This window comes from Colobus angolensis, unplaced genomic scaffold, assembly GCF_000951035.1.
Source record: "Colobus angolensis palliatus isolate OR3802 unplaced genomic scaffold, Cang.pa_1.0 Scaffold442, whole genome shotgun sequence".
Taxonomy (NCBI): domain Eukaryota; kingdom Metazoa; phylum Chordata; class Mammalia; order Primates; family Cercopithecidae; genus Colobus; species Colobus angolensis.
The window spans coordinates 880,266-905,164 of record NW_012117844.1 but is presented as its reverse complement, the minus strand read 5'-3'; the positions used below and the strand labels follow the sequence as shown (position 1 = coordinate 905,164).

At 37.0% G+C, this 24,899-nt stretch overlaps 1 protein-coding gene across 1 annotated transcript in view; it reads right to left on the bottom strand.

Moving 5' to 3' along the window:
- CCDC88A (coiled-coil domain containing 88A) overlaps positions 1 to 24,899 on the bottom strand; it is a 140,344-nt gene that overhangs the window by 60,011 nt on the left and 55,434 nt on the right. The window contains exons 5-8 of the mRNA XM_011957453.1: positions 17,422 to 17,505; positions 15,618 to 15,758; positions 8,525 to 8,697; positions 2,446 to 2,527 (exon numbers count right to left, since the gene is read on the bottom strand). Of these exons, the coding sequence (XP_011812843.1) occupies positions 2,446 to 2,527; positions 8,525 to 8,697; positions 15,618 to 15,758; positions 17,422 to 17,505 (480 nt within the window). The remainder of the gene's footprint in view (positions 1 to 2,445; positions 2,528 to 8,524; positions 8,698 to 15,617; positions 15,759 to 17,421; positions 17,506 to 24,899) is intronic.

Below are 24,899 nucleotides of genomic sequence, written 5' to 3'. Positions count from 1 at the left end.
AGTCCTGGGATTACAGGCTTGAGCCACCGTGCCCGGCCAGAAGTAAAGTTTCTATAGATATGTTGTGACATACCAGTATCTTACTGACATTTTTTAAAGCTTCCAAGTAAAATCATTAGCGCATATATTAATGTCATTTGAGACAAATACTAAAATCCAACCTTTTAAAAGCCTTATTGTAATCTTTTAGGATAGTAGTTCTTAAAGTGTAATCCAGGGTCTTCTGTGGGCCCTGAAACCTTTTCAGGGAGTTCTGAAGGTCAAAACTATTTTCATAATAACACTACGACATTATTTGTCTTTTTCACTTTCATTCTCTCATGAGGGCACAGTAAAGTTTTCCAGAGGCTACATGGTGTGTGACATCTTAACAGACTAAATGCAGAAACAGCTATGAGAATCTAGGTAGTCATCTATTAAGCAAGGTATTAAAGAGATCTGCAAAAATGTAAAATAGTACCATTCTTTTCATTATTCTTTGTTTTGGAAAATAATGGTTATTTCATTAAAATACCTATGTATTCATCTGCCTATTTTTTTTTTTGAGACAGAGTCTCACTCTGTCACCCAGGCTGGAGTGCAGCAGTGGCACAATCTCAACTCACTGCAACCTCCACCTCCCAGGTTCAAGCGATTCTTGTGCCTGTCTCCCAAGTAGCTGGGATTACAGGTGTGCACCATCACACCCACTTAATTTTTGTATTTTCAGCTGAGACAGGGTTTTGCCATGTTGCCCGGGCTAGTCTTGAATTCCTGGCCTCAAGTGATCTGCCTGCCTTGGCCTTCCAAAGTGCTAGGATTACAGGTATGAGCCACCACACCCAGTCTATTTGTTTATTTTAGAGATGGAGTCTAACATGAAATGGGTTATTTTTTTAATGATTTTTTTTTTTTTTTTGAGACAGGGTCTCACTCTGTTACCCAGGCTGATCACTGGCACATTCACAGCTCACTGCAGCCTCGACCTCCCAGGCTCAAGTGATCTTCCCACCTCAGTCTCCCAAGTAGCTGGGACTACAAGCGTGTGCCCCACTACGTGCAGCTAATTTTTTCATTTTTTTTGTAGCGATGAGGTTTTGTCATGTTGCCCCAGCTGGTCTTTAACTCCTGGGCTCAAGCAACCCACCTGCCTTGGCCTCCCAAAGTGCTACAATTATGGGCATGAGCCACTGCACCCAACCCAAGTGACTTAATTTTTTTTTTTTTTTTTTTTTTTTTTTTTTTTTAGACGGAGCCTCGCACTGTTGCCTGGGCTGGAGTGCAACGGCGCGATCTTGGCTCACTGCAACCTCCATCTCCTGGGTTCAAGCAATTCTCCTGCCTCAGTCTACTGAGTAGCTGGAATTACAGGTGCCCACAAACACGCCTGGCTAATTTTTTGTATTTTTAGTAGAGACAGGGTTTCACTATGTTGGCCAGGCTGGTCTTGAACTCCTGACCTCTTGATCCACCTGCCTCAGCCTCCCAAAGTGCTGGGATTACCGGTGTGTGCCACTGCACTTGGCCAGACTTAAGTTTTTAAAAATTCATAGTTTTAGTTTTTAATATGATAAATACCAATAGATATAATCCATATTCAACCAATCCTCATTAATTTTTAAGAGTGGTGAGGAGGCTTGAGACCAAAAAGACTGAAAACTACTGCTTTAGAGAGAACCAACATACATTAAAAAAAAAAAAAAAAAACCCTGCTGCCAACAATCAGAAAAGCAGCCACAGCATGTCTAGAAATAAAGACTGTGAAGACCAGTCTCATTTATCTATGAAGGTCCCAGTTTATGATCCGGCAATTACAGTATTCCCTGCATCTAAAATGGCAGGTATGGGGAAGTTAAGGGAAAAAAACAACTATCCAGCCTTATCCTAATCCTTAGCACTTATGGATTAAAGAGCTCACACACTAATCTCAAATAAAAATGAAACATTAGAGTGACTGTAAAAGTGAACTATTAATTACTCTTGGTTTAAGGTGAAAAAAGAAGAAGCTGCTGTAAAATAAAGATACTTTTTAAATTTTTTAAATCTTATTTAATAGGAAAAGAGTGAAAAAAATCAAAAAGCATTCTATCATACATAAGTTCGTATAAAGCACTATCAGGGAGCAGAGACACAGAGAGATACACATAAAGAGCATAGTTTACAGCAGAGGTGTTCTAGCTTCCAAGGCCACAGAAGAAAACACATCAAAAAGAAAAATCTGGAACTACCCCAGTCCTAAGTAGCTCTTTTGAATCTTAGCAGAGTTTGAACAGCATTAACATGGAAGAAAGTTTGGCTCTGGCATTTTTGAAGAGAGAGACTCTGAAAAAATCATCCAATCTCTTGAAGCCTCAGTAACCTCATTTATTTATATAAAGCATTGAAGGAAAGGTTATAAATTACAAGGAAGAAAATCAATTTCCAATTACTTGGTGGTCCTAAATAATAGATATTCCAGGTACCAACCTCTTGTTGCAGCCTTTTGAGTTCTATTTCCATTTGCTCAAGTTCTTGTTTACAATCCAACAACTGTTCAGTCTTTTCCTCCCTTAAATGCAAAAATATATTCATTAAGTATATTATTTTTGAAAACTGCGATCATCATCTGCATTAATATAAATGTATTATCATTACTAAATAACTAGTTGAACACAGTATTAGCCATAACCCTAATCTAGAAGAGAAAAAAAAGATAGACATTAGGAATTTATATAATTAGATGCCATTAATCAAACCTCTTCCCTTTTTCCAAAGGCTAACCTCAATGGCTGATGTTCTCATAGTATGTAATACAATTTTTCTCTTTCTCTCTTTTCATCTTGCCTGCCCTCCACCCCTTCTATTTCCACTCTTCTTTCTCTCTTCCTCACTCTCTGCAGTCACAGACAGTTAAGCTAAGAATTTTTTTTGAGACAGAGTCTTGCTCTGTCGCCCAGGCTGGAGTGCAATGGCAGGAACTTGACTCACTGCAACCTCTGCCTCCCAGGTTCAAGCAATTCTCCTGCCTCAGTAGCTGGGATTACAGGCGCCCACCACTATGCAGGCTAATTTTTTTTATTTTTAGTAGAGATGGGGTTTCACCATGTTACTCAGGCTAGTCTCGAACTCCTGACCTCAGGTGCTACCTGCCTTGGCCTCCCAAAGCGCTGGGATTACAGGCATGCGCCACTGCGCCCGGCCTAAGCTAAGAATTTTTATGCAAGGCAGTTTTACCTGTGTCTGAGACTTATAAGGGTCTCCAACTATTTTCAACATTTACAGTGGCTGAAAGGAAATTATTACTTCCAACTGCCGTAAGATACTAAAATCTTTACTTCTCTATTGGTTTCAGCCTATAAACATCTTCAAATTTCTTCTATTAGTTTTTCTCTTAGAATTGCTTTACTTCTAATCTCCATTTTCTCTCCTTCACAATGAAGCTCCTTAAAATAAGCCTCCACTACTATCTCTACTTTTCTACCCTCTGTTCTTTAATAATAAAGTAAATGTTCACTGTATAAAAAAATTTATTGTTCTAATCTCCTCATGCCCTTACATTTTTCTAAACCATTATATATTAATACAGATTATAAAATATAATGTTTATATTATTTAAAATATATTATTAAAAATATACATACTTATATATTTTAAGAGACAAGATTTCACTCTGATGCCCAAGCTGGAGTGCAGTGGCATGATCACAGCTCACTGTAACCCTGAACTCCTGGACTCAAGTGATTCTCCTGCCTCAGCATCTGGAATAGCTGGGACTATAGGCATGCGCCACCACTTCTGGCTAATTTTTTGTAGAGATGAGGTCTCACTCTGTTGTCCAGGGTGGTCTTGAGCTCCTGGCCTCAAGCAATCTTCCTGCCTCAACCTCCCACAGCACTGGGATTACAGGCATGAGCCATGGTGCCCAACCCAAAACTATAATTTTTAATGGTAGAAAAACATTCCCTTTGCTAGAGAAACCATACCCTATTAAATGGATTCCATTTTTCATTGTACTATATAATCTTTTAGTAAATAAGCTCATTACTATACATAAAATCCTGTGTATTTCAGGACAGTTTTCTTTTTCTTTTCTTTTTTAAGAGACAGGGTGTCACTATGCTGCCCAGCCTTGCTTTGAACTCTTGGGCCCAAGAATTCCACCTCAGCCTGCTAAGTAACTGGGACTACAAGTGTGCACTGCTGTGCCTGGCTTTTGGGACAGATTTCTAAAAGTGCATTACAAGTTAAAAGGCATTTGAAACAGGTTAAGTATCCCTTATCTGAACTGCTTTGGACCCAGAAGTATTCAGAATTTTTTCAAGTTTTTTTTTTCCCCCCCCTTTGAGACAGGGTCTCACTCTGCTACCCAGGCTGGAGTGCAGTGGTGCAGTCCCAGCTCACTGCAGCCTTGATCTCCTGGTTCAGGTGATCCTCCTGCCTCAAGCTCCCACGTAGCTGGGACCACAGGCACGTGCCACCACACCCCTAATTTTAAAAAATCATTTGTAGAGACGGGTCTCCCTGTGTTGCCCAGGCTGGTCTCAAACTCCTGAGCTCAAGCAATCCTCTTGCCTCAGCCTCCCAAAGTGCTGGAATTATACGCTTAAGCCACCGTGCCCTGCCTCATTTTAACCATTTTTAAACATATAATTCAGTGGCATTAATTATGTTCACAATGTTGAATGTTGGCCATTCCTTATGTATGTTAACACACAGAATTCAAAACAGATGTCTACACAAAAATATGCACCTGAATGTTTATAGCAGCATTATTCATAATAGCCAAAAACTGGATTCAAATGCCCATCAACCAAAAAACAGTTAATCAAAATGTGGTATATCCATTCAGTGGAATATTATTCAACTCTAAAAAGAATAAAGTATTGATACATGCTACAACATGGATGAACCTGGAAAACATTATGCTAAGTAAATGAAGCCAGCCACAAAAGGCATGTACTGTATGATTTCGTTTATACATACAATGTATACAATAAATGTCCAGAATAGGCAAATTCATGAAAACAGAAAGTAGATTAGTGATTGCCAGGAGCTGACAGCAAAGGGGGATGGATAGTGACAGTTACTAAATACGGGGTTTCTTTTTGCGGTGATGAAAATGTCGTGAAATTGGTGTGTGGGCCGGGCACAGTGGCTCATGCCTGTAATCCCAGCACTTTGGGAGGTTGAGGCAGTGAATCACAAGGTCAGGAGCTCAAGACCAGCCTAACCAACATAGTGAAACCCCATTTCCACTAAAAGTAAAAAAAATTAGCCAGGTGTGGTGGTGCACACCTGTAAATCCCAGCTACTCAGGAGGCTGAGGCAGAATTGCTTGAACCCAAGAAGCAGAGGCTGCAGTGAGCCAAGATCACGCCACTGCACTCCAGCCTGGGTAACAGAGCGAGACTCCATCTCAAACAACAACAACAACAACAAAACCATAAGAAATTGCTGTGTGATGACTGCACAACTCTATGAATAGACTAAAATCACTGAATTGTTCACTTTAAAAGGATGAATTTTCTGACCTGTGAACTATATCTCAATTATATCTCAAGGCTTTTATTTTTTTGAAAAATAACGAATAGTTTATATTAGAAAAATTCTTTCAAAACATGGGATTTATGGAGGCAGAGTTAAAGGAACTCTTTGGTAGTATTAACTACTGCATAAAAGTGAAATTACTATTTTAAATTAAAAAGTTACTTCTTTCACCCATATCACAAATTATACTTTTACACTATATGTTTATAAATCAAAAGCAATTATATCATAATGTACTGCCCCATAAATGAGTATGCTGTTAATTTGCACTTTCTAGTTGTAATTACTTATTGTATAGTTTCCATTCAGTATAAGGCAACCTGCTGTTTTTGTCGACCATGATTTCTGCACTTCATTCACTTTAGTAGAGATTTGTCCCAATAAAAAGAACTAATAGGAGATTTATTTCTTTTTAATAGAAGAAATCCATAAAGAAACACATTTTCAAAGGGCAACAAAGATATTAGATGGTATTTGTTGAAAAGCTAGTTACTGGGAATACTTCTCACAATACTGGCACATTTATTTACCCATTAAAAATATCCATTTACATTTTCTAATCAGTATTAGAAAACCAAATTTCATCAATCTCCTCAAGTTGTTTGGAATTTTAATATACTCTATATACAAGTAAATTTTATTTAAAAATTATTTTCGAACATAGTGCAAAACCTTAAACGAATTCACAGCCATCATTACAGTTCTAATTGCATGCTTTATCTAAAGACTGGAGAAATTGTGCTAAATTATATGGAACAAACTAGTGTTCACTATTTAGACTATCCATTAACTGCCAGTCAAACTAATAACAGCAATCTCTTCTCTAATTTTCCTGGTGCAGCTGTTTATAGAATATCCTGGGCGTGTTCATTTCAATAGATACATAATAATGCAGACATCCACAAATGAAAGCTGTTATTTTTTATTTTCAAATTTTCCTATGTACTGTAATATTTTTTCTACCTTGCATATTCAGTCACTTTCTTTAACTACTTTAAATAATCAGTAAATAAATGTAATTGCTACATTGTGGTTTTAAACTTAAAATCTATATTCTGAAGCTCAAATTCCAAGAAACCAAACCAAAAAAAAAAAGCCGCCACAACAAAAATCCTTTGTTCTTTTAAAAGTACAAAATAAAAACAAATCTCCAGCAGAGACTGATCACATCTTTACTTGTGGTTCACCAAGGAATGCCTATGTAACATTTATACTTAGTTTTCTGTAATGGTCTTTTAAAATTAAAAAAATAAAATTTCATCAGCACTATCCAAATCTGAATGCAGTCATGCATCGTTTAAGTATGGGAATACACTCTAACGAGTTAGGTGATTTCATCACTGGGCAAACATCACCGAGCATATATAGTACTTACACAAATCTAGACCGTAATAGCCTACTATACACCTAGGCTATGTGGTATAGCCTAGTGCTTCTAGACTACAAACTTATACAGCATGTGACAGTACTGAATACCATAGGCAACCATAACATAATGGTAAGTATTTGTGTTTTTAAACATATCTGAACATAGAAAAGGTACGGTAAAAATAGGGTGTAAAATATTAAAAATGGTACTTTTTTTTTTTGAAACAGAGTCTCGCTCTGTCCGCCAGGCTGGAGTGCAGTGCTGTGCTCTTAACTCACTTCAACCTCCACCTCCTGGGTTCAAGCGATTCTCCTGCCTCAGCCTCCCAGGTAACTGGGACTACATACAGGTGCCTACCACCACGCCTGGCTAATTTTTGTATTTTTAGTAGACACAGGGTTTCACCATGTTGGCCAGGTTGGTCTTGAACTCCTGACCTCAAGTGATCCACCTGCCTCGGTCTCCCAAAGTGTTGGAATTACAGGCATGAGCCACAGCACCAGCCATGTTTTTAATAAACTTTAAAATTTTTAAACTTAACTCTTTTATAATAATGTTTAGTAATGTTTAGTTTAAAATGTAAACACATTGTACAACTGTACAAAAATATTTTCTTTTTTTATATCCTTATTCTTTTTTTTTTGAGACAGTGTCTCGCTCTGTCACCCAGGCTGGAGTGCAGGGTCATCATCTCAGCTCACTGCAACCTCCACCTCCCCGGTTCAAGCAATTCCCCTGCCTCAGCCTCCCGAGTAGCTGGGATTACAGGTGCACCCCACCATGCCCAGATAATTTTTTTGTATTTTCTAGTAGAGACAGGGTTTCACCATGTTGGCCAGACTGGTCCTGAACTCCTGACCTCAGGCAATCTGCCCACCTCAGCCTCCCAAGTGCTGGGATTACAGGTGTGAACCACCGCGCCTGGCCTATATCCTTATTCTATCAGCATTTTTCTTTTCTGCTTTTACTTTTAAACTTTTTTGTTAAAAACTAAGACACACATTAGCCTAGGCCTACACAGGGTCAGGAACATCAAGGAATTACTAGATGATAGGGATTTTTCAGCTCCATTGTAATCTTACAGGACCACCCACCATCATATACGTGGCCCATTGTTAAATGAAATGTCGTTACGTGGCACACGACTGTATTTACCTTTACTGAGTACGTGACTGAGGCATTTCAATGCAAGACACATACACGAAACTATCTTTTGGTAATAGTATAACGCCAAGAACTCAGTCTTTTAAAACATTAAATTTTGGGGGGGAGAATAGGTGCAAAACATTAATTTTAAAAGAGGTAGACTTACTGGTCTCCATCAGTAGTTCCTAGTAATTTGGATTTCAAGGAAAGTAAGACAAAAAATTAAGAGCTCCAATTTGCCAAAGGAGGACCTTATTTTAATAAAAAAATACATTAACACTAGAAAACTAGAAAGGCCATAAATCCAGAATAACAGGTATCCTTTAAATTGGTAAGATTTAACAATAGGAAAACCTGATGCCAACCTCCTTATTTTTCTTATTTTGACACATACTTGTGAAAACACTGACACAAGCTAGCAATATTTCCATAAGCTTAAAAATATTGTTTAGGTCACCTTTGGGACCACATAAATTCAATGAACCTCGAAAATCAGCAACTTACAATTCCTGCCTAAGCCTTCTTATCTTGGCTTTAGCATCTGCCAGTTCCACCGACAGATGTTGTCGACTTTCTGTTCGCTTCATGCCTGGAGAACCACAGGGTGACTGTGCAGATGAAGAGGCATGGGGTAGAGAATGAAGACCATCCCGCTCTTCAGAGAGTTCTATGATAGTCTAGAAATACACACAGAATCACTTTCAGTATTCTACGTATTAGCAAACTAAACATATCAACAAGATCCACTAGGTCTAAGAATTGTACTACGATATCAAAAACAATTCATTGGTCAAAAACATCTTAACTATCATATTTAGTTGTCATTCTTAAAAGTTCCATTCAACAGTTCATGCATGAGCTACTTAGTAAATGACACTAAACAAGATAATAATGTTTTTCCCTTCCTAGTTTATTTATTTATTTATTTATTTATTTTAAGTTCCGCGGTACATGTGGTAGGGTATGCATGTTTGTTACATAGGTAAATGTGTGCCATGGTAGTCTGCTGCACCTGACAACCCATCACCTAGGTATTAAGCCTAGCATGCATCAGCTCTTTTCCCTAATGTTTCCCCACCTGGCCTCCCCCGACAGGCTCCAGTGAGTGTTGTTCACCTCTCTGTGTCCATGTGCTCTCATTGTTCAGCTCCCACTGAAAAGTGACAACGTGTGGTGTTTGCTTTTCTGTTCCTACATTAGTTTCCTGAGGATAAAGGTGTCAAGCTTCATCCATGTCCCTGCAAAGGGTATGATCTCATTCCTTTTTAAGGCTGCACAGTATCCCATGGTTTATATGTAACACACTTTCTTTACCCAGTCTATCATTGAGGGGCATTTGGGTTCATCCCATGTCTTTGCTATTTTTTCCCTTTCTAGTTTTTTTAACAAAAGAAATCAATTATGATGAAAATGATTAGATTAGACAGCCAATGGTGGAAAGGCATAAAAGACCTGCTGACATAGAAAAGAAATAAAGTGATTTGGCTGGCACTATGTTGTCCAATATAATAGCCAGTAGCATAGGTGGCTATTTAATTAAAATTTTTTTAAGTTAAAAATTCAGTTCTGGGCTGGGCACAGTGGCTCACACCTGTAATCCCAGCACTTAGGGAGGCCAAGGAGAGCAGATCATTTGAGGTCAGGAGTTCAAGACCAGCCTAACCAACATGGTGAAATGCCATATGAACTAAAAATACAAAAATAGTAGCTGGGCATGGTGGTGCGCACCTATAATCTCAGCTACCCGGGAGGCTGAGGCAAGAGATTACAATAAGCCAAGATTGCTCCACTGCACTCCAGCCTGGCTGACAGAGTGAGAGTCTCAAAAAAATAAAATAAAATAAAATTCAGTTCCTTAGTCACACTAGCCACATTTCAAGTACACACAGCCATTACTGTATGCACTGGGACAGCCCAGAAACACAATCTTGGACAGCCCAGAAATACAATCTTACCATCACAGCAGAATTGGACAGCACTGCTCTTGAATTATGAACAGGGTTCTTGGAGGGTCCTAACAATACCTCAAAGGTTTAGCTTAATCTCTTTACTCTGCAGTAAGTAACTGAGGAACAGTGATTGATTTCTCCATAATCACACAGCTAGCTAACATGCCACGACTTCAGGCCAGCCTAACTCCACATCTTCTGCTCTCTCTAATAGCAGTTCCAATCTGCTTCCCATCTCAAAGATAGATTCCTTCCTTCCTTCCGCTTTCAGATTCCTTCCTTCCTTCTGCTTCCCATCTCAAAGACAGATTCCTTCTTTCCTTCCTTCCTTCCTTCCTTTTCTTCCTTCCTTCCTTCCTCCTTCTCCCCTCTCCTCCCCTCCCCTCCCCTCTTCTCTCCTCTCTGCCCCCCTCCTCTCTCTCTCTCTTTCCCCTCCATGGGACACAAACCTCCCTTTCATTTTCCTAAATCTAAACTTTAAGGGCTATATGTACCTATTCCTCCATTCCCCTAATTTTCCTTTTGTTATCTGTAAATTATCTTACTCTAAACCAATTTCTCAGGTTTTTCTTTCAAACTTCTCAAGCAAATAAACTGTCTTATATAGAAATTTCAGCTGTACTACTATTCCAGAAAGAATGGGTGGGGTTACCATCTTGGGATCATGAAATAAGCATCCTTGCTTTATTTTTCATCACTAAGTCTTATCTGCCTTCCCTGAATCATTACTTTCTTTTTTCCTAACATCTACTACAATTCATTTATTTATCCTCAGGATACATTTCAGCACCTGTATCAAGGTCTGTCTTACCTTCCTGCCTGTAACTATTGCTTTCCGATTCCAGTATGTCTGTTGATGAATCTCAGAACGTTACTTCCCATTTCTTTTTCTCCCTACTAATTTCATGTCCACTCCTTATTCAATACATACAGTTTTCTCTAGCAAAGGAAGCAATTTTTCTATTGTAGCATGCCTCCTTTACTGTCATTTTCCTATGTCACCATACCTATTCCTGAATCTTTAATCACTCAACTCCTCCCCGCTTTTACTCAGTCCAGAAGATTATTCCTGGCTACTTTAGAGTTTCTACTCAGCCTGGATTTATAATTAGGCCCTTAAATGTCATCCTTACTGTGCTGTTACTGACTCACTCTTTGCAGAAAAAGAAAAAGGAATTAACATTTATAGAACTTGTGAGGGATTTTCCAACAAGATCTCATCCAATACTACAATTTGCAATAGAGGTATTATGCCAGTTTTAGACATAAGAAAACTTACGCTCATATAGATTAAATAACTTAACCAAAGTCACCCAACCAATAATACAGATAGCAGAGATTCAAATTCAAGTTTGACTCTAACACTGTTATCTTCCTGACCCACCATCAGTTTTCTCTATTTTTGCTCCAAGATGATAAAACTCTAGCAGAAAAACAAGAAGTTACGCAGTCCTACTACAGATCTTGCCATCCATTTTCAATTAAACTCTTTCCATTGCCCATCTATCCTTTTATTGAAATATTGCTGATCTCCTTTCAAATTTCCCTATGATGATTCTGTAAATGTATTACCTTTTCTCTACTTAAGCCTCCAACTGCAAACTGCTATCATTACTTCCAATAAATGACCTCTCCTCCAATTTGCCAAAGAAACAAAACCACCTGGGATTAACTCCTTTCTTCTTATGCATTTTTTTTGCTCCTAATACATATTCCTTACTTAAACATTTCAATTTCTTTCTTCTTATTGGCTTTTTTCTCAGTGTTCTTCAAAGATATACAAGTTTCTTTTACTTGGGAAAAAAAAAAAATCACATTTCCTTCTTGGCACTTTTTGAAGGATGGTTCCTATGTACAATGTCACTATTCAGTTCTATCCTTCTATCAGCGTGCTCATCCCAACTTCCCTATCTCTCTGTGAATAGTGTTATTAATTTTCATAGTTGACTCCATGTACTTGGAGTCAACTTTTATTTGTATATTTTCTTACTGTCTCAATTACCTTTAATCTTGCTTTCTAACATCTCCTGACTCTAACAAAGCTGACAGATAGTAGTAAGTATATAATATTTGTCTCATACACAAATAAACTAGCACTTAATTATATGCTAGCTCATATTTTGTACTTACAAATAATGTAGTTTTCTCAGTAAACCAGAAGCAATCTTTCTTACACCTCCTTTGTATCTCTCAATCTCTAATTTTATCTAGCATAGTATTTTACACAAAAATGGGTGCTCAAAAATATTCAATTAAGCAATTCACAAAACTAAGAACAGGAGAAAATACAGGAGACAGACACTACATTTGAACTTAGTAGGTGGTGAAATGGCAATATCTATCAAGAACTTCCAAAAGTCAATGAACTACATATTACAAAATATTAAAAAGAAAGAAAGAAACCTAGTATTTTAAAAGTTAAGAGTTCCCAGAGTATTTTCCATTAAAGATTATTTAGATATTTTGACTTTTCTCTAATGGCAGTAACTTCTTGAGCTCAAGGTTTCCCATACATTTTCAAAATAGTCTGATGCAAAAACAAACAAAACAAAATAATCTGACGGCAAATGTTTTTAAAGTATAACTAATTTCATATGCCCTCCCACTCCTGTAGCATATGTGTAAGAATAAATATAGGAATATATACTATATGCTACAGGAATATATATAAAAATGATATATATTATTTTTTGTACTTATCACTTTCACAATTTTATTATAGTTAATTATTTTAATAAAACAACTTCCTTATTAGACTATAACAATCTTTGGTTCTTTTTTGAACTAGTTTGTCAGTTTTTTTGCTCCCAAGCACAAGACCTTGCAAAAACCAGTTGTTTCTTAATATATACTGAAGAATGAACATAAAAAGATACATCAATGCTAAAGACAAAAAAAAAAAAAAACACAAAAACAGGTGACCTATTAATTCTACTTGTAGAACTCATTATTAAGGAAAAGAAATTAGAGATGTGCCCAGTACAATCATGGACTTAGGCAAAGGTATTACAGTATTATGTTTCTAACCACAGGCAGTGGAGTTAGATCTGGCAAATTACTTAACTACTTGGGGCTCAAGTATCTTTATCTATAAAATGGGGTTTTCATGCAGATTTAATAAAACAGTATGTGTTAAACTTACAGCACAAAGTCTAGCATAAAATAAACAGTGATAATAAAGAGATCTTAAATTCATTAAAAATCCCCTATTTGGTTTTTAGTAAAAGGAGAGGACTGAAGACATACTTTTTCTATAGCATTAAGAACACAAAAGAGAAACGTTAAAAAGGGTGACCAAATATATACTTTTTAGACTGAAGTGAAACAATCATAAGAAAAGCTAATCAAAATTAAAAAAAAGTTAAAGGGAAACTCTAAATAAGAACTTGTTTCAATCTAATATATGACACAGAATTACATTTACATACCACCTTTACATTTGTCTAACATTTTTCACAATTTTTTAAATGACCTTTTCAAGTTAGTCTACTGGTAGCCCAAATTGAGGGAAAAAAATTTCCCAGGTGATTGGATATCTCTCCCCCACCCTATCCCAGCTAGCAAGTTGCTCCCCAAGTATCTGAGACAGAAGAGTATGACTTTTTCTTCCTTATTTGAAAAACAAATTCAACAAAAATGCTTAATTGGCAGGATAACATATTTTAAAAGGTTTTTCAATCATTCTATATAGTATTTCATATTCCTTTTAGTTTACCAGAGTCATGTAATGATAAGTATTCTGTTCACCCCGCATTAATCAATTCACTTAAATAGGATCAAACTTTTTTTTTTTTGAGACGCCCACCCCAAGATCTAACATTTTATATGCACCCATCAGTCATATAAAACCAAAGTATAGGCTGGGTGCAGTGGCTCACACCTGTAATTCCAGTACTTTGGAAGACCGAGGTAGGAGGATCACCTGAGGTCAGGAGTTAGAGACCAGCCTGGCCAACATGGCCAAACCCTGTCTCTACTGAAAATACAAAAATTAGCCCATGCATGGTGGTGTATGCCTGAAACCCAGCTACTTGGGAGGCTTAGGCAGGAGAATTCCTTGAACCTGGTAGGCGGAGGTTGCAGTGAGCTGAGATTGAACCACTGCACCCCAGCCTGTGCGACAGAGCCAGACTCCATCTCAAAAAAATTTAAAAAATAAAATAAAATAAAATCAAAGTATAGATTCTTAGAAATAATTCCTCAGAAACTGGAGGACACCTTACTGCAATACCTTTAACAACTTGAAATACAAATAAATATTCTAGAAAATGCATAAATCAGTAAAAAGACACTAAAAAATGATAGCATATAGCTAAATAATCTGATTGAAAATGAAATGATCTGAGTATCTCAGGATAAATCTGATGCATAGTAGGAATGTTTTCCAATTTATTCTTTCCTTCCTTTGGTCTCAATATCCTAGCTTTTTAAAAATTTTAATTGTTGCTTTAAAATGTTTATCTCCTATATTTTCTTTTTGTTTAACGCCTGAAGAAAAATTGAAAATTCACATCAGAACTGACTAATCCCTACAGAGACAAGAAAGTTTTATTCTGAAAAAAATGTTTAGGAATTTTCTCTATGTAGTCTTTCACTGGTCTCAAGAGTATTGATACAGATTCTCTACAAATAAGCTCAAAACTGTCTCTCGCATATAAATGAAACTGATAAAAGCTATACATTCTGCAGAATGGCAGAGTACTTTGCTCTGCTATTAAGAAAATATTACCCACCATCACATGCATTAAAAGTCTAGACTCTTTAAAATTATAAACTGCTTTCAGACACTGCAGATAGAAAACTTGGTACACTTTTACTCTTTTTAAAAAGCAAAGTTCTATTTTAACAGACTTAAAATAATTCTCTTTTTAAAAATCACACCTCATTTGAGATCTTTTGTGGGGCATTTTATTCAGAACACCTGTTATTCTCCTTTTATTAAAACTTACTTTTCCAACCTCAACATGTGGCAATAAAACTAAGAAATTAGCCTTAAGCAAATTCTTAAGCTTCATGGCAATGATTTTTCCAGTTACATCAACTATATTTTCAGTTTCACACTTTTGTATTGTTGCCAAAGCTGTGGGGATGACTTGAAAAACACACAGGAACAAAAGAATAATGTTAATTTAAAAGAAAAGGAGAAGAGAGGCCGGACGCGGTGGCTCACGCTTGTAATCCCAGCACTTTGGGAGGCCAAGGCGGGCAGATCATGAGGTCAGGAGATAAGAGACCACAGTGAAACCCTGTCTCTACTAAAAATACAAAAAATGAGCCGAGCGTGGTGGCGGGCGCCTGTAGTCCCAGCTACTCAGAGAGGCTGAGACAGGAGAATGGCGTGAGCCCGGGAGGCGGAGCTTGCAGTGAGCCGAGATCGCACCACTGCACTCCAGCCTGGGCACAGAGCGAGACTCCGTCCGAAAAAAAAAAAAAAAAAGAAAAGGAGAAGAGAAAACCTAACCGCAATCTGTTTACTAGCAATTTGGGGTTCTTACATATCCTTTCAGGTTCCTGTGTTCCACACAAAAAAAGACACTCGTGTATTACCCGCCTCTAAGAAATAGTATCATTTCTGAAAACTGCCTAAAGCTACTATTTTCTTTTTTGGAAAGCAGACTTTCACAATATACTGAAAGAAATTTACAAACCTCTGAATGTTCATCTCTCTCATCTATAAGTCTTTTTAGATGCAATGCCATATTTTTCAAGAGTGGTTCTATGTCCTCCTGTGACATATCAGTCACTTCCATCCATTGCAGGTCAAACACATTTTCTTGATTATGAGTTACCTTTAGAAAAGTAACCGAAATAAACAACCAAAAAAGTGGTTAATATTTAAAAATCTATTCCACTATAGTACGATATTAGCTCAAGTATTATATAACCCATATAAAATATGAAAAGCCAGCATGATGTTAAAAGGAGAACATTTGAAATTAATGATGAAAACACTATAAATAAAAATTATTTTTAACTAAATATAATCCTTAAATGAATTAATATTCATTTTCTAGTCAATAAAAATAAAATATTAATATTTAACTCAAGGCATTCTTAAAGGAAAGTAATGTTGATATATCCTGACAACTTCTTTAACAAAATCAACTGAATTTTGTAGATAAGACTTCTAATTTATTGTACTTGAATTCAAGAGCAAAAGGTTTTTAATCTTGTAGGATATATGTTATTCCATTGTTGTTATTGAATATCTAGGTCTTTATAGATTCTGAAGATGACACTGTCACAGAAGCTTAGGAGAAAGGATTACCAATATAAAGATTTTTAAAAGAATGGAAAAGTTATATAAGTGCCTTCCATTTCTCACTATAATTCTAATAATTTGCTTTAACTTTCATAATAGCAAAAATAATTACACTTCCAAGGATGGTGGCAAATTCCATAACTTGCAATACCTAGCATTTATTCAGAATAAAATAAAACCATGTAACTAGTGTAAAGCAAATATGTCTCTATAATGGGAGACTACCAATAAAACTACATCTTGTAAAGTACTAATATGCTTATGGTTGATAATAATGTTACTGATAAGAAATCTGGGCTTTACGAATGCTAAATAAGAGAAAAGATTACAAAACACAAACATCTTCTAAATAAAGAATATTTTAAATACTACCAATTTTCACTATTTAAAAATTTTCTTTTCCCTTTTCTAATCAACATGTAAAATTTAACATACTCTAATTCTAAAGTGTCTTTATAAGATTAAAAGCCCAAGAATAGACAGATACAGAAATAGCTTTTAAAATGAATCTTAACAAATTTTAATTTCAATTATTTGACACTGCACAATATGCCCTAGACTTAAGTTTTTATATGAATGCTACAAATCATTAATGTGTTTATAATTCAAGTAATATCTTTAATAAAAATTATGCTGTCTATTCATTCAAAAGAAAATCACTAGAATGACAATACTAAGCTTGTCATCTTACCTCACTATCGCTTTGAATTACAAGCAGTGTTCCACTTTCTGCTGTTCCCATTTACTGCTTTGTAATCCATTCTAACAAAGACATATACCTCATTCCTCAAATAACACTTTCTGCCCATGTCACCATAGAATAAAGGCAACAGTATATTTATAGTTAACACTGTGCCATGTGCAAGGAACTATCTCTAAAGACAAGACAATTTGTATAAAAGCAGGCTCCATATCTATTTGATCTTGATTTGTTCTTGCGTATACTATGACTTTTTAACACTTTCTGCCTATGTCACTATAGAATAAGGGCAACAGTATATTTGTAGTTAACACTGTGCCAAACTTAAGGAACTATCTCTAAAGAGAAGACAATTTGTATAAAAGCAGGGTTCATCTATATTTGATCCTGATTTGTTCTTGCTTATTATATTACTTTTAGGTACTTTAGGAGATAGATAAATAAATACACCACAAGCTTCATAAATAGCACATAAAATTGTATATATTACCTCTTGAATATGTGCGGCAACTGCTGCTTTTGTATCAAAATCTAAACCTTGAATTCTTTCAATAAATTCTTCTTTTTTCTGACACTAAAATAAATGAATAAAATAGTTATTCATACTTTATAGGGTATGGTCCTTAAAATGTTGTATATAACTAAAATTTATGAGGTTTGCTATATTTTGAAAAGTACAGTAAGAGTTTTGTTTTGCATTTAAATTGTCTAACATACTTAACTAATAAACAACAACTTAGAAATAATTATTTTAAAAAGCAAGGCACTGAAAATCCATACTATTTTTATGCTGGAAAGTTCTAAAGTGGGAAACCATTACACAACCCATCTGAGGTTAGCACAATATTATTATGCTAACTTTACACACAGAGAAGTAAAGAATCAAGAACTTGTTTCAGTGAGGATAAGTTACTTGCCAAAAAACACAGTGAGTCAGTGGCAGAATTCGGAATACAGCCAAAATGCTCAGTCAGTCCCCAACTATCACCAAACAACACAGCCTTTCTTCTTGGAAAAAAAATTTAAGCAATTTTTACTTCAAGCTTACAATTCATTCTCACATCTTCATTCTATCAATCTTAATAAAAGAAATCCACTTTTGTGGCCCAGTTCAACATTTATAATGTAATCTAATAAATATTTGATTTGTTTCTAACATAGCAAAGTTACCGGGGCAAAATTTAAAAATATATATATACGAGTACACATGTAACCAAATGGAATAAAGGGGGTAATTCTTTATTGTGTAACTTTTAGAAAGCTTTATATAAATTACAAATATTAAAATGTAAAACAATCTTTTTCTTTCCAGTCAGCATTAACAATTTAACATGCATTTTAATCTCTGCCTTCACCTACATCTCTAATGCTGCAAACCAACTGCTAGTATCACTGTATTCTTACAGCTAACAAATGAGAGGTGCCTAAAAAATAGACAGCACTGCCTTGTCTCACTTAGATGCATCTCCTGGACCAATTACTGAACTACTAGTGAGGACAATATAGTCAGAAAATTAAAAACTAGCTCTTTGATCATGAAACTTATAAGGCTCTGATTTATGCTTTACATGTTTATTTTATCAAATTGTAATGCTCTATTTTCTACTACTATACATTTTAAACACACTTCCATCAATGCAGAAAGTTCTATATCTTGTAAACACAGAATTATTAGGTAACAAAATGGTTAAAACTAAATTACCAGAAATGTATAATTCCTAGTTGTGATTAGGAAGTCAGAGTTTTGGGTGGATGGAATACAAATTAGTGGGTTTAAACACAAGAATTTTTGTCTAGCAAATAATACTTGACAGGCCTTGTAAGAACAATTAAGAATTACGTTCTAGGCCGGGCGCGGTGGCTCAAGCCTGTAATCCCAGCACTTTGGGAGGCCGAGACAGGCGGATCACGAGGTCAGGAGATCGAGACCATCCTGGCTAACACAGTGAAACCCCGTCTCTACTAAAAAATACAAAAAACTAGCCGGGCGAGGTGGCGGGCACCTGTAGTCCCAGCTACTCCGGAGGCTGAGGCAGGAGAATGGCGTAAACCCAGGAGGCGGAGCTTGCAGTGAGCTGAGATCCGGCCACTGCACTCCAGCCTGGGCGACAGAGCAAGACTCCGTCTCAAAAAAAAAAAAAAAAAAAAAAGAATTACGTTCTAATAATAAATTCGTAGCACATATAAAATAATTAACATTTCAGGTATAGTAACATCAATTTTAAAATTTAACACTAGCAAAATTGCTGACCTATGCAGTTTCTGAGCCTATCAGAACACAAAACAGCATAATTATTATCAAAGGTATTGACTATGACTCACCAGAGTCCCTTAATTCAACTGCCATATCTTTCTCTGCCTTCAGTTTAGACTAAATAGATACACTTCCCTTTTCTAAGCCAGAGCCACTTGTATTTTACTTGTATTATCTTTAGGAACTCATCCTTTAGCACAATCTCAACACAAATCAATGAAAATTTTTCCTTTACCCTTGTAACACACACAATTTCTACTAAATCTCACACCTTAATTTAACTCTTAAAAGTTAAGCATTCTCAAAATGTTTTATAAACAGGTTAGGCTGCCCTAAAGATAGAGAATAAATTTCATAGGCTTTTGAAGGATAGAAAAGAGAAAGACTGTGAAGATGGAAAAAAGAATAAAAGACTCAAACTTTGAAGTTGAATAATCAGATCAAATTTCTGTATCAGAGCTGCCCAATAAATATGGTGATCATTAGCTATATGCAGCTATTGAGTACCCGACATGTAGCTAGTGCAACTGAGAAACTGAAATTTTAATTTAATTGTAATTAATTTTAATTCAAATAGCCACATGTGGCTAGTGGCTACTGTATTGAATAGCCCAGGTCTACAGCGTGAGAAAGTCTGGTGTTAAAAACAGATATATAGCTTAATACCAGCTGTGAAGACTAAATAATATCAGCAAATTGTTTTTTCCAATTAAAATTAAGCTCTCTTATCTTTATGTGAAGTTCTTAAACTATCATGGGCACTAAAATTAATTGTTTAACTCTGAGTTAAACAATTGTATTATAGTAACTGATTACTAAGCCAGCAGATTACTATGATATTCTAAGAATATGGTATGGAGGCCAGGCATGGTGGCTCACGCCTGTAATCACAACACTTTGGGAGGCCAAGGCAGCTGGATCACCTAAGGTCAGGAGTTCAAGACCAGCCTGGTCAACATGGTGAAACCCTGTCTCTACTAAAAATACAAAAAATTAGCCAGGCGTGGCGGCAGGCGCCTGTAATCCCAGCTACTTGGGAGGCTACGGCAGAAGAATTGCTTGAACCCAGGAGGCGGAAGTTGTAGTGAGCCGAGATCGCGCCACTATACTCCAGCCTGGGCAACAGAGTAAGACTCTCTCTCTCTCTCTCTCACACACACACATACACACAAACACACACAAGAATATGATGTGGAAACTGGGACATAGCAAAAAAGCAAAAAAGCGATTAGGGTGGGAGGTCAGTGGGAGAGAGAAATGCATAAACCCTAAAGTTGTACATCTTCTACCAGAGAGCTTAAGCCCTTAATACATTATTCCTCAAATTCCTCATATTTTCAATACCTGCTCTATGATCTTAAAGAAAGAAGACAGATTTATGTGGAAAAACTATACTAAAATCGAGGAAATGGCACCCAAAACAAGATATTAAACAAGAAAATAATAAAACAAGGAGCACATTACAGTGTTTTAAATAAGAAAACCGATAATATAGGTCTAAACAAATCATAGTTCTACCAAAGAGCAATAAGCAGGGCTTCGAACAGACATTTGTACACTCATGTTCATAGCAACATTGTTTACAAAGGCCAAAAAATGGAGGCAACTCAAGTGTTCATCAATGATGAATGGATGAACAAAATTTGGTATATATAAACAATGGAATATTATTCAGCCTTAATAAGGAAGGAAACTGACACATGCTATAGCATGAAAAAACCTTAAAGACATTATGCTGAGTGAAATAAGCCCATCAAAAGGACAAATACCGTATGATTCCATTTGTATGAGGTACCTAGAGCAATCGAATTCACAGAAACATAAAGTAAAATGGTAGTTACCAAGGGCTGGTAACAAAGGGAGTCATTATTTAATGGGTACAGAGTTTTAGTTTTGGAAGATGAGAAAAGTTCTTCAGATGGATGGTGGTAATGGTTACACAACAATGTGAATGTACAGCAATCAGAATACCACTGAACTATATATTTCAAAAATTGTTAAAATTGTAAATTTCCAATTACGTATTTGAAAACAATACTCGTATCAACAAAAGTCTCCCTCTTTGAGCTATATTTGTATTTTTAAATATTCTCAGAAAAACAAATGCCTTGCTAGAAATTGTTTTATTTCCATTTTTGTTTTTCTTAAGAGACTGGGTCTTGCTACGTTACCAGGCTGGAGCACAGTGGTTATTCACAGGCATGATCATAGCATAGGGCTGCCCTGAACTCCTGGCCTCAAGTGATCCTCCCAAGTAGCTGAGACTAAAGACGCATCACTGAACCAAGCAGAAATTTGTTTTATTTCCTTAAAAAGTGATATGATAAAGTTCTAAAATGCTAACTTTTAAGATGCTTTACAGATCAGTGATAAGAAAACAACAGATTGTAGCCGTCAAACTGACCAAGTTCAAAACTGGTTTTTCGAATCAAATACTAATGTTCGATTCCCTCTGAGGGTACATAAAAGGGTCAAATTTTTAATTCCAACCACACTTGACACTCAGTTACTTTCAGCACTACCCAACCTGGCCAAAGTCCAAAATAAGTAATATTTCTGGATACTAAGCAGCCTGCACTGATAGGTTTTAAGTTCTCCTAAAAAGGGTGAATTTCACATAGTCTTAGAACAAAGAAATTTCCAAACAAAACACTGCAAAAATTTTTCTTCTGCATAGGATGGTTTCACCTAGAACTCTCTCAACTACTTCAGGGCTAGGAGGAAGAGTTACAGATGTGTGAAAACTCTAGGTGATGCTCAGAACTGGTTCAGAAGACTTGCGTTACCCATTGAAAAAGATTCTGGAGGAACCTGACTGAGTTGGACAGTCAATAACAAAAATACCCAAGCCCTGGCCTTGGACGGTTTTCTTCATATTTAAAGTTATTTCTGTGGCTTTTACTTACATATAATCAAGGATTAAAAGTTGTAATTTATTTTGTCAGGTAAGATCTTTGGATGGTGGTTAACTTTACCATTTTTGAATGCTGCTTCCTCTTAAGAAATTCATTTTTTTCTTCAAAAGAAGAAAATATTTTTCAATTTCCCAATGCTTATTTCTCTCTCCCCCTTCTCTCTCCCTCTTTAACTTAAATTTTTTTTCTTTTCTTTCTTTTTTCTTTTTTTTGTACAGATAGAGTCTCCTTATGTTGCCCAGGCTGCTCTGAAACTCCTGGGCCCAAGCAATCCTCCCACCTTGACCTCCCATAGTGCTAGGATTACAGGCATGACCCACTGCACCCAGCCCTGTTTCTTTCCATTCATATAGTATCTTTTGAAACCTGTGGTCCACTGATTTCCTAAACCCTAGTATCATATCAGCAAATTTTACCTTGCTATTTCTACCTACAAATAACAATTGTAACAGACAAAATTGATTGACCCAGATGTGGGAAAACATGCTATTTATATATTGTACTAATCATCAGAATTTTAATCTGTCCAACTACAAGATGAATAAAATTTCTGTAATAGAGAGGACATTTTACAAAGTATTCCAACAATACTTGTTGGCTGATTGGTCTGGCTATTAAGTATCAACAAAGACTTCTAATTGTTTATATGGTCATGGTGAAGGCTGACAGATTTTGGTTACACACTTTATATTATTGGTAGTAGTGACTCCAAAACACCTACAGAATGATTTTTTTTGTTTTTTTTTTTTGAGATGGAGTCTTGCTCTGTCACCCAGGCTGGAGTTCAGTGGCACGATCTTGGCTCACTGCAACCTCCGCCTGCCGGGTTCAAGCAACTCTCCTACCTCAGCCTCCCGAGTAGCTGGGACTATAGGTGCCCGCTACCACATCTGGATAATTTTTGTATTTTTAGTAGAGACAGGGTTTCACCATGTCAGTCAGGCTGGTCTGGAACTCCTGACCTCAGGTGATCCATTGTTCCAGCCTCCCAAGTGCTGGGATTACAGATGTGAGCCACCACATCTGGCCTGAAATCTTAACTCTATTTTTTTTTTTTTCTTTTTTTGAGGCGGAGTCTCGCTCTGTCACCCAGGCTGGAGTGCTGTGGCCAGATCTCAGCTCACTGCAAGCTCCGCCTCCCGGGTTCACACCATTCTCCTGCCTCAGCCTCCCGGGTAGCTGGGACTACAGACGCCGCCACGTCGCCCGGCTAGTTTTTTTTGTAGTTTTTAGTAGAGACGGGGTTTCACCGTGTTAGCCAGGATGGTCTCGATCTCCTGACCTCGTGATCCGCCCATCTCAGCCTCCCAAAGTGCTGGGATTACAGGCTTGAGCCACCGCGCCCGGCCTGAACTCTATCTTAAAGTGGCAAACCTTGTGGCCGGGCGCGGTGGCTCAAGCCTGTAATCCCAGCACTTTGGGAGGCCGAGACGGGCGGATCACGAGGTCAAGAGATCGAGACCATCCTGGCTAACACAGTGAAACCCCGTCTCTACTAAAAAATACAAAAAACTAGCCGGGCGCGGTGGTGGGCGCCTGTAGTCCCAGCTACTCGGGAGGCTGAGGCAGGAGAATGGCGTAAACCCGGGAAGTGGAGCTTGCAGTGAGCTGAGATCGGCCACAGCACTCCAGCCTGGGCGACAGAGCGAGACTCCGTCTCAAAAAAAAAATAAAATAAAATAAAGTGGCAAACCCAATCCTTCGTAACTCAATTCATGTAAACTCTCCAGTCTAATATCTTGCCATTCATCCCCATAAATCCTACATTTCAACCACATTTTTTTTTTTTTTTTGAGATGAAGTCTTGCTCTGTCACCCAGGCTAGAGTGCAGTGAAGCCACCTCGGCTCATTGCAACCTCCATCTCCCAGGTTCAAACAATTCTCCTGTCTCAGCCTCCTGTGTAGCTGGGACTACAAGCACAAGCCACTATGCCCGGCTAATTTTTTGTATTTTTCTTTTAGCAGAGACAACGTTTCACCATGTAGTCAGACTGGTCTTGAACGCCTGACTTCAAGTGATCCACCCACCACCACCCCTGGCCCAACCACACTTTATGTTCCCTGAATAGGCTGTTTTCTCAACATCTTTGCTCTCATTTCAAATACTACCTTGTCAGAGGGCTTTCCTAATACTACAAGTAAACTTAAGAAAATACTTCTTCTATGTACCAATGTATATTACATTATGGTAATTATTACGTCAAATTCGTACTGTTTACTCTGTCTTCTCTAAAATTCAAACTCTTTAAGCTTTACATCTTTTTTCTAAAATCCTTGTCCCTGTCCTTTACTACAGCACCCATAAGCATTAAAAAAAAAAAAAAAAAATTAGGTCACTAACATTTTTAAAATACAGAATGATAACATTTTTCAAAATTGGATCTTTCCTCCTTTCTTGGTAGGTAAGTCATTCTGGCACCAAAATAGATGCAAGTCTTAAGGGCTCTCAAGTACAAACATAATTCTGCTATGACTACATGGACATCAAATATATAAAAAGATGGGTCTCCAAGTTTCTTGACAAGCTGATATCACATCAGAGACCAAGGTCTGACACCCTTCCCATCTCCTCATTTCTAAAAAAACCTTGAATGATGTTAACATAGGTTAGAATGACAGTCTCCTTGAGCCTTGGCTTTGTTTTCTACAGTTGATAAAACTTATTCTCTTTTAATATGAAAAAAATTAGGCCGGGCACAATGGCTCAAGCCTGGAATCCCAGCACATTGGGAGGCTGAGGTGGGCGGATCACCTGAGGTCAGGAGTTCGAGACCAGCCTGGCCAACATGGTGAAACCC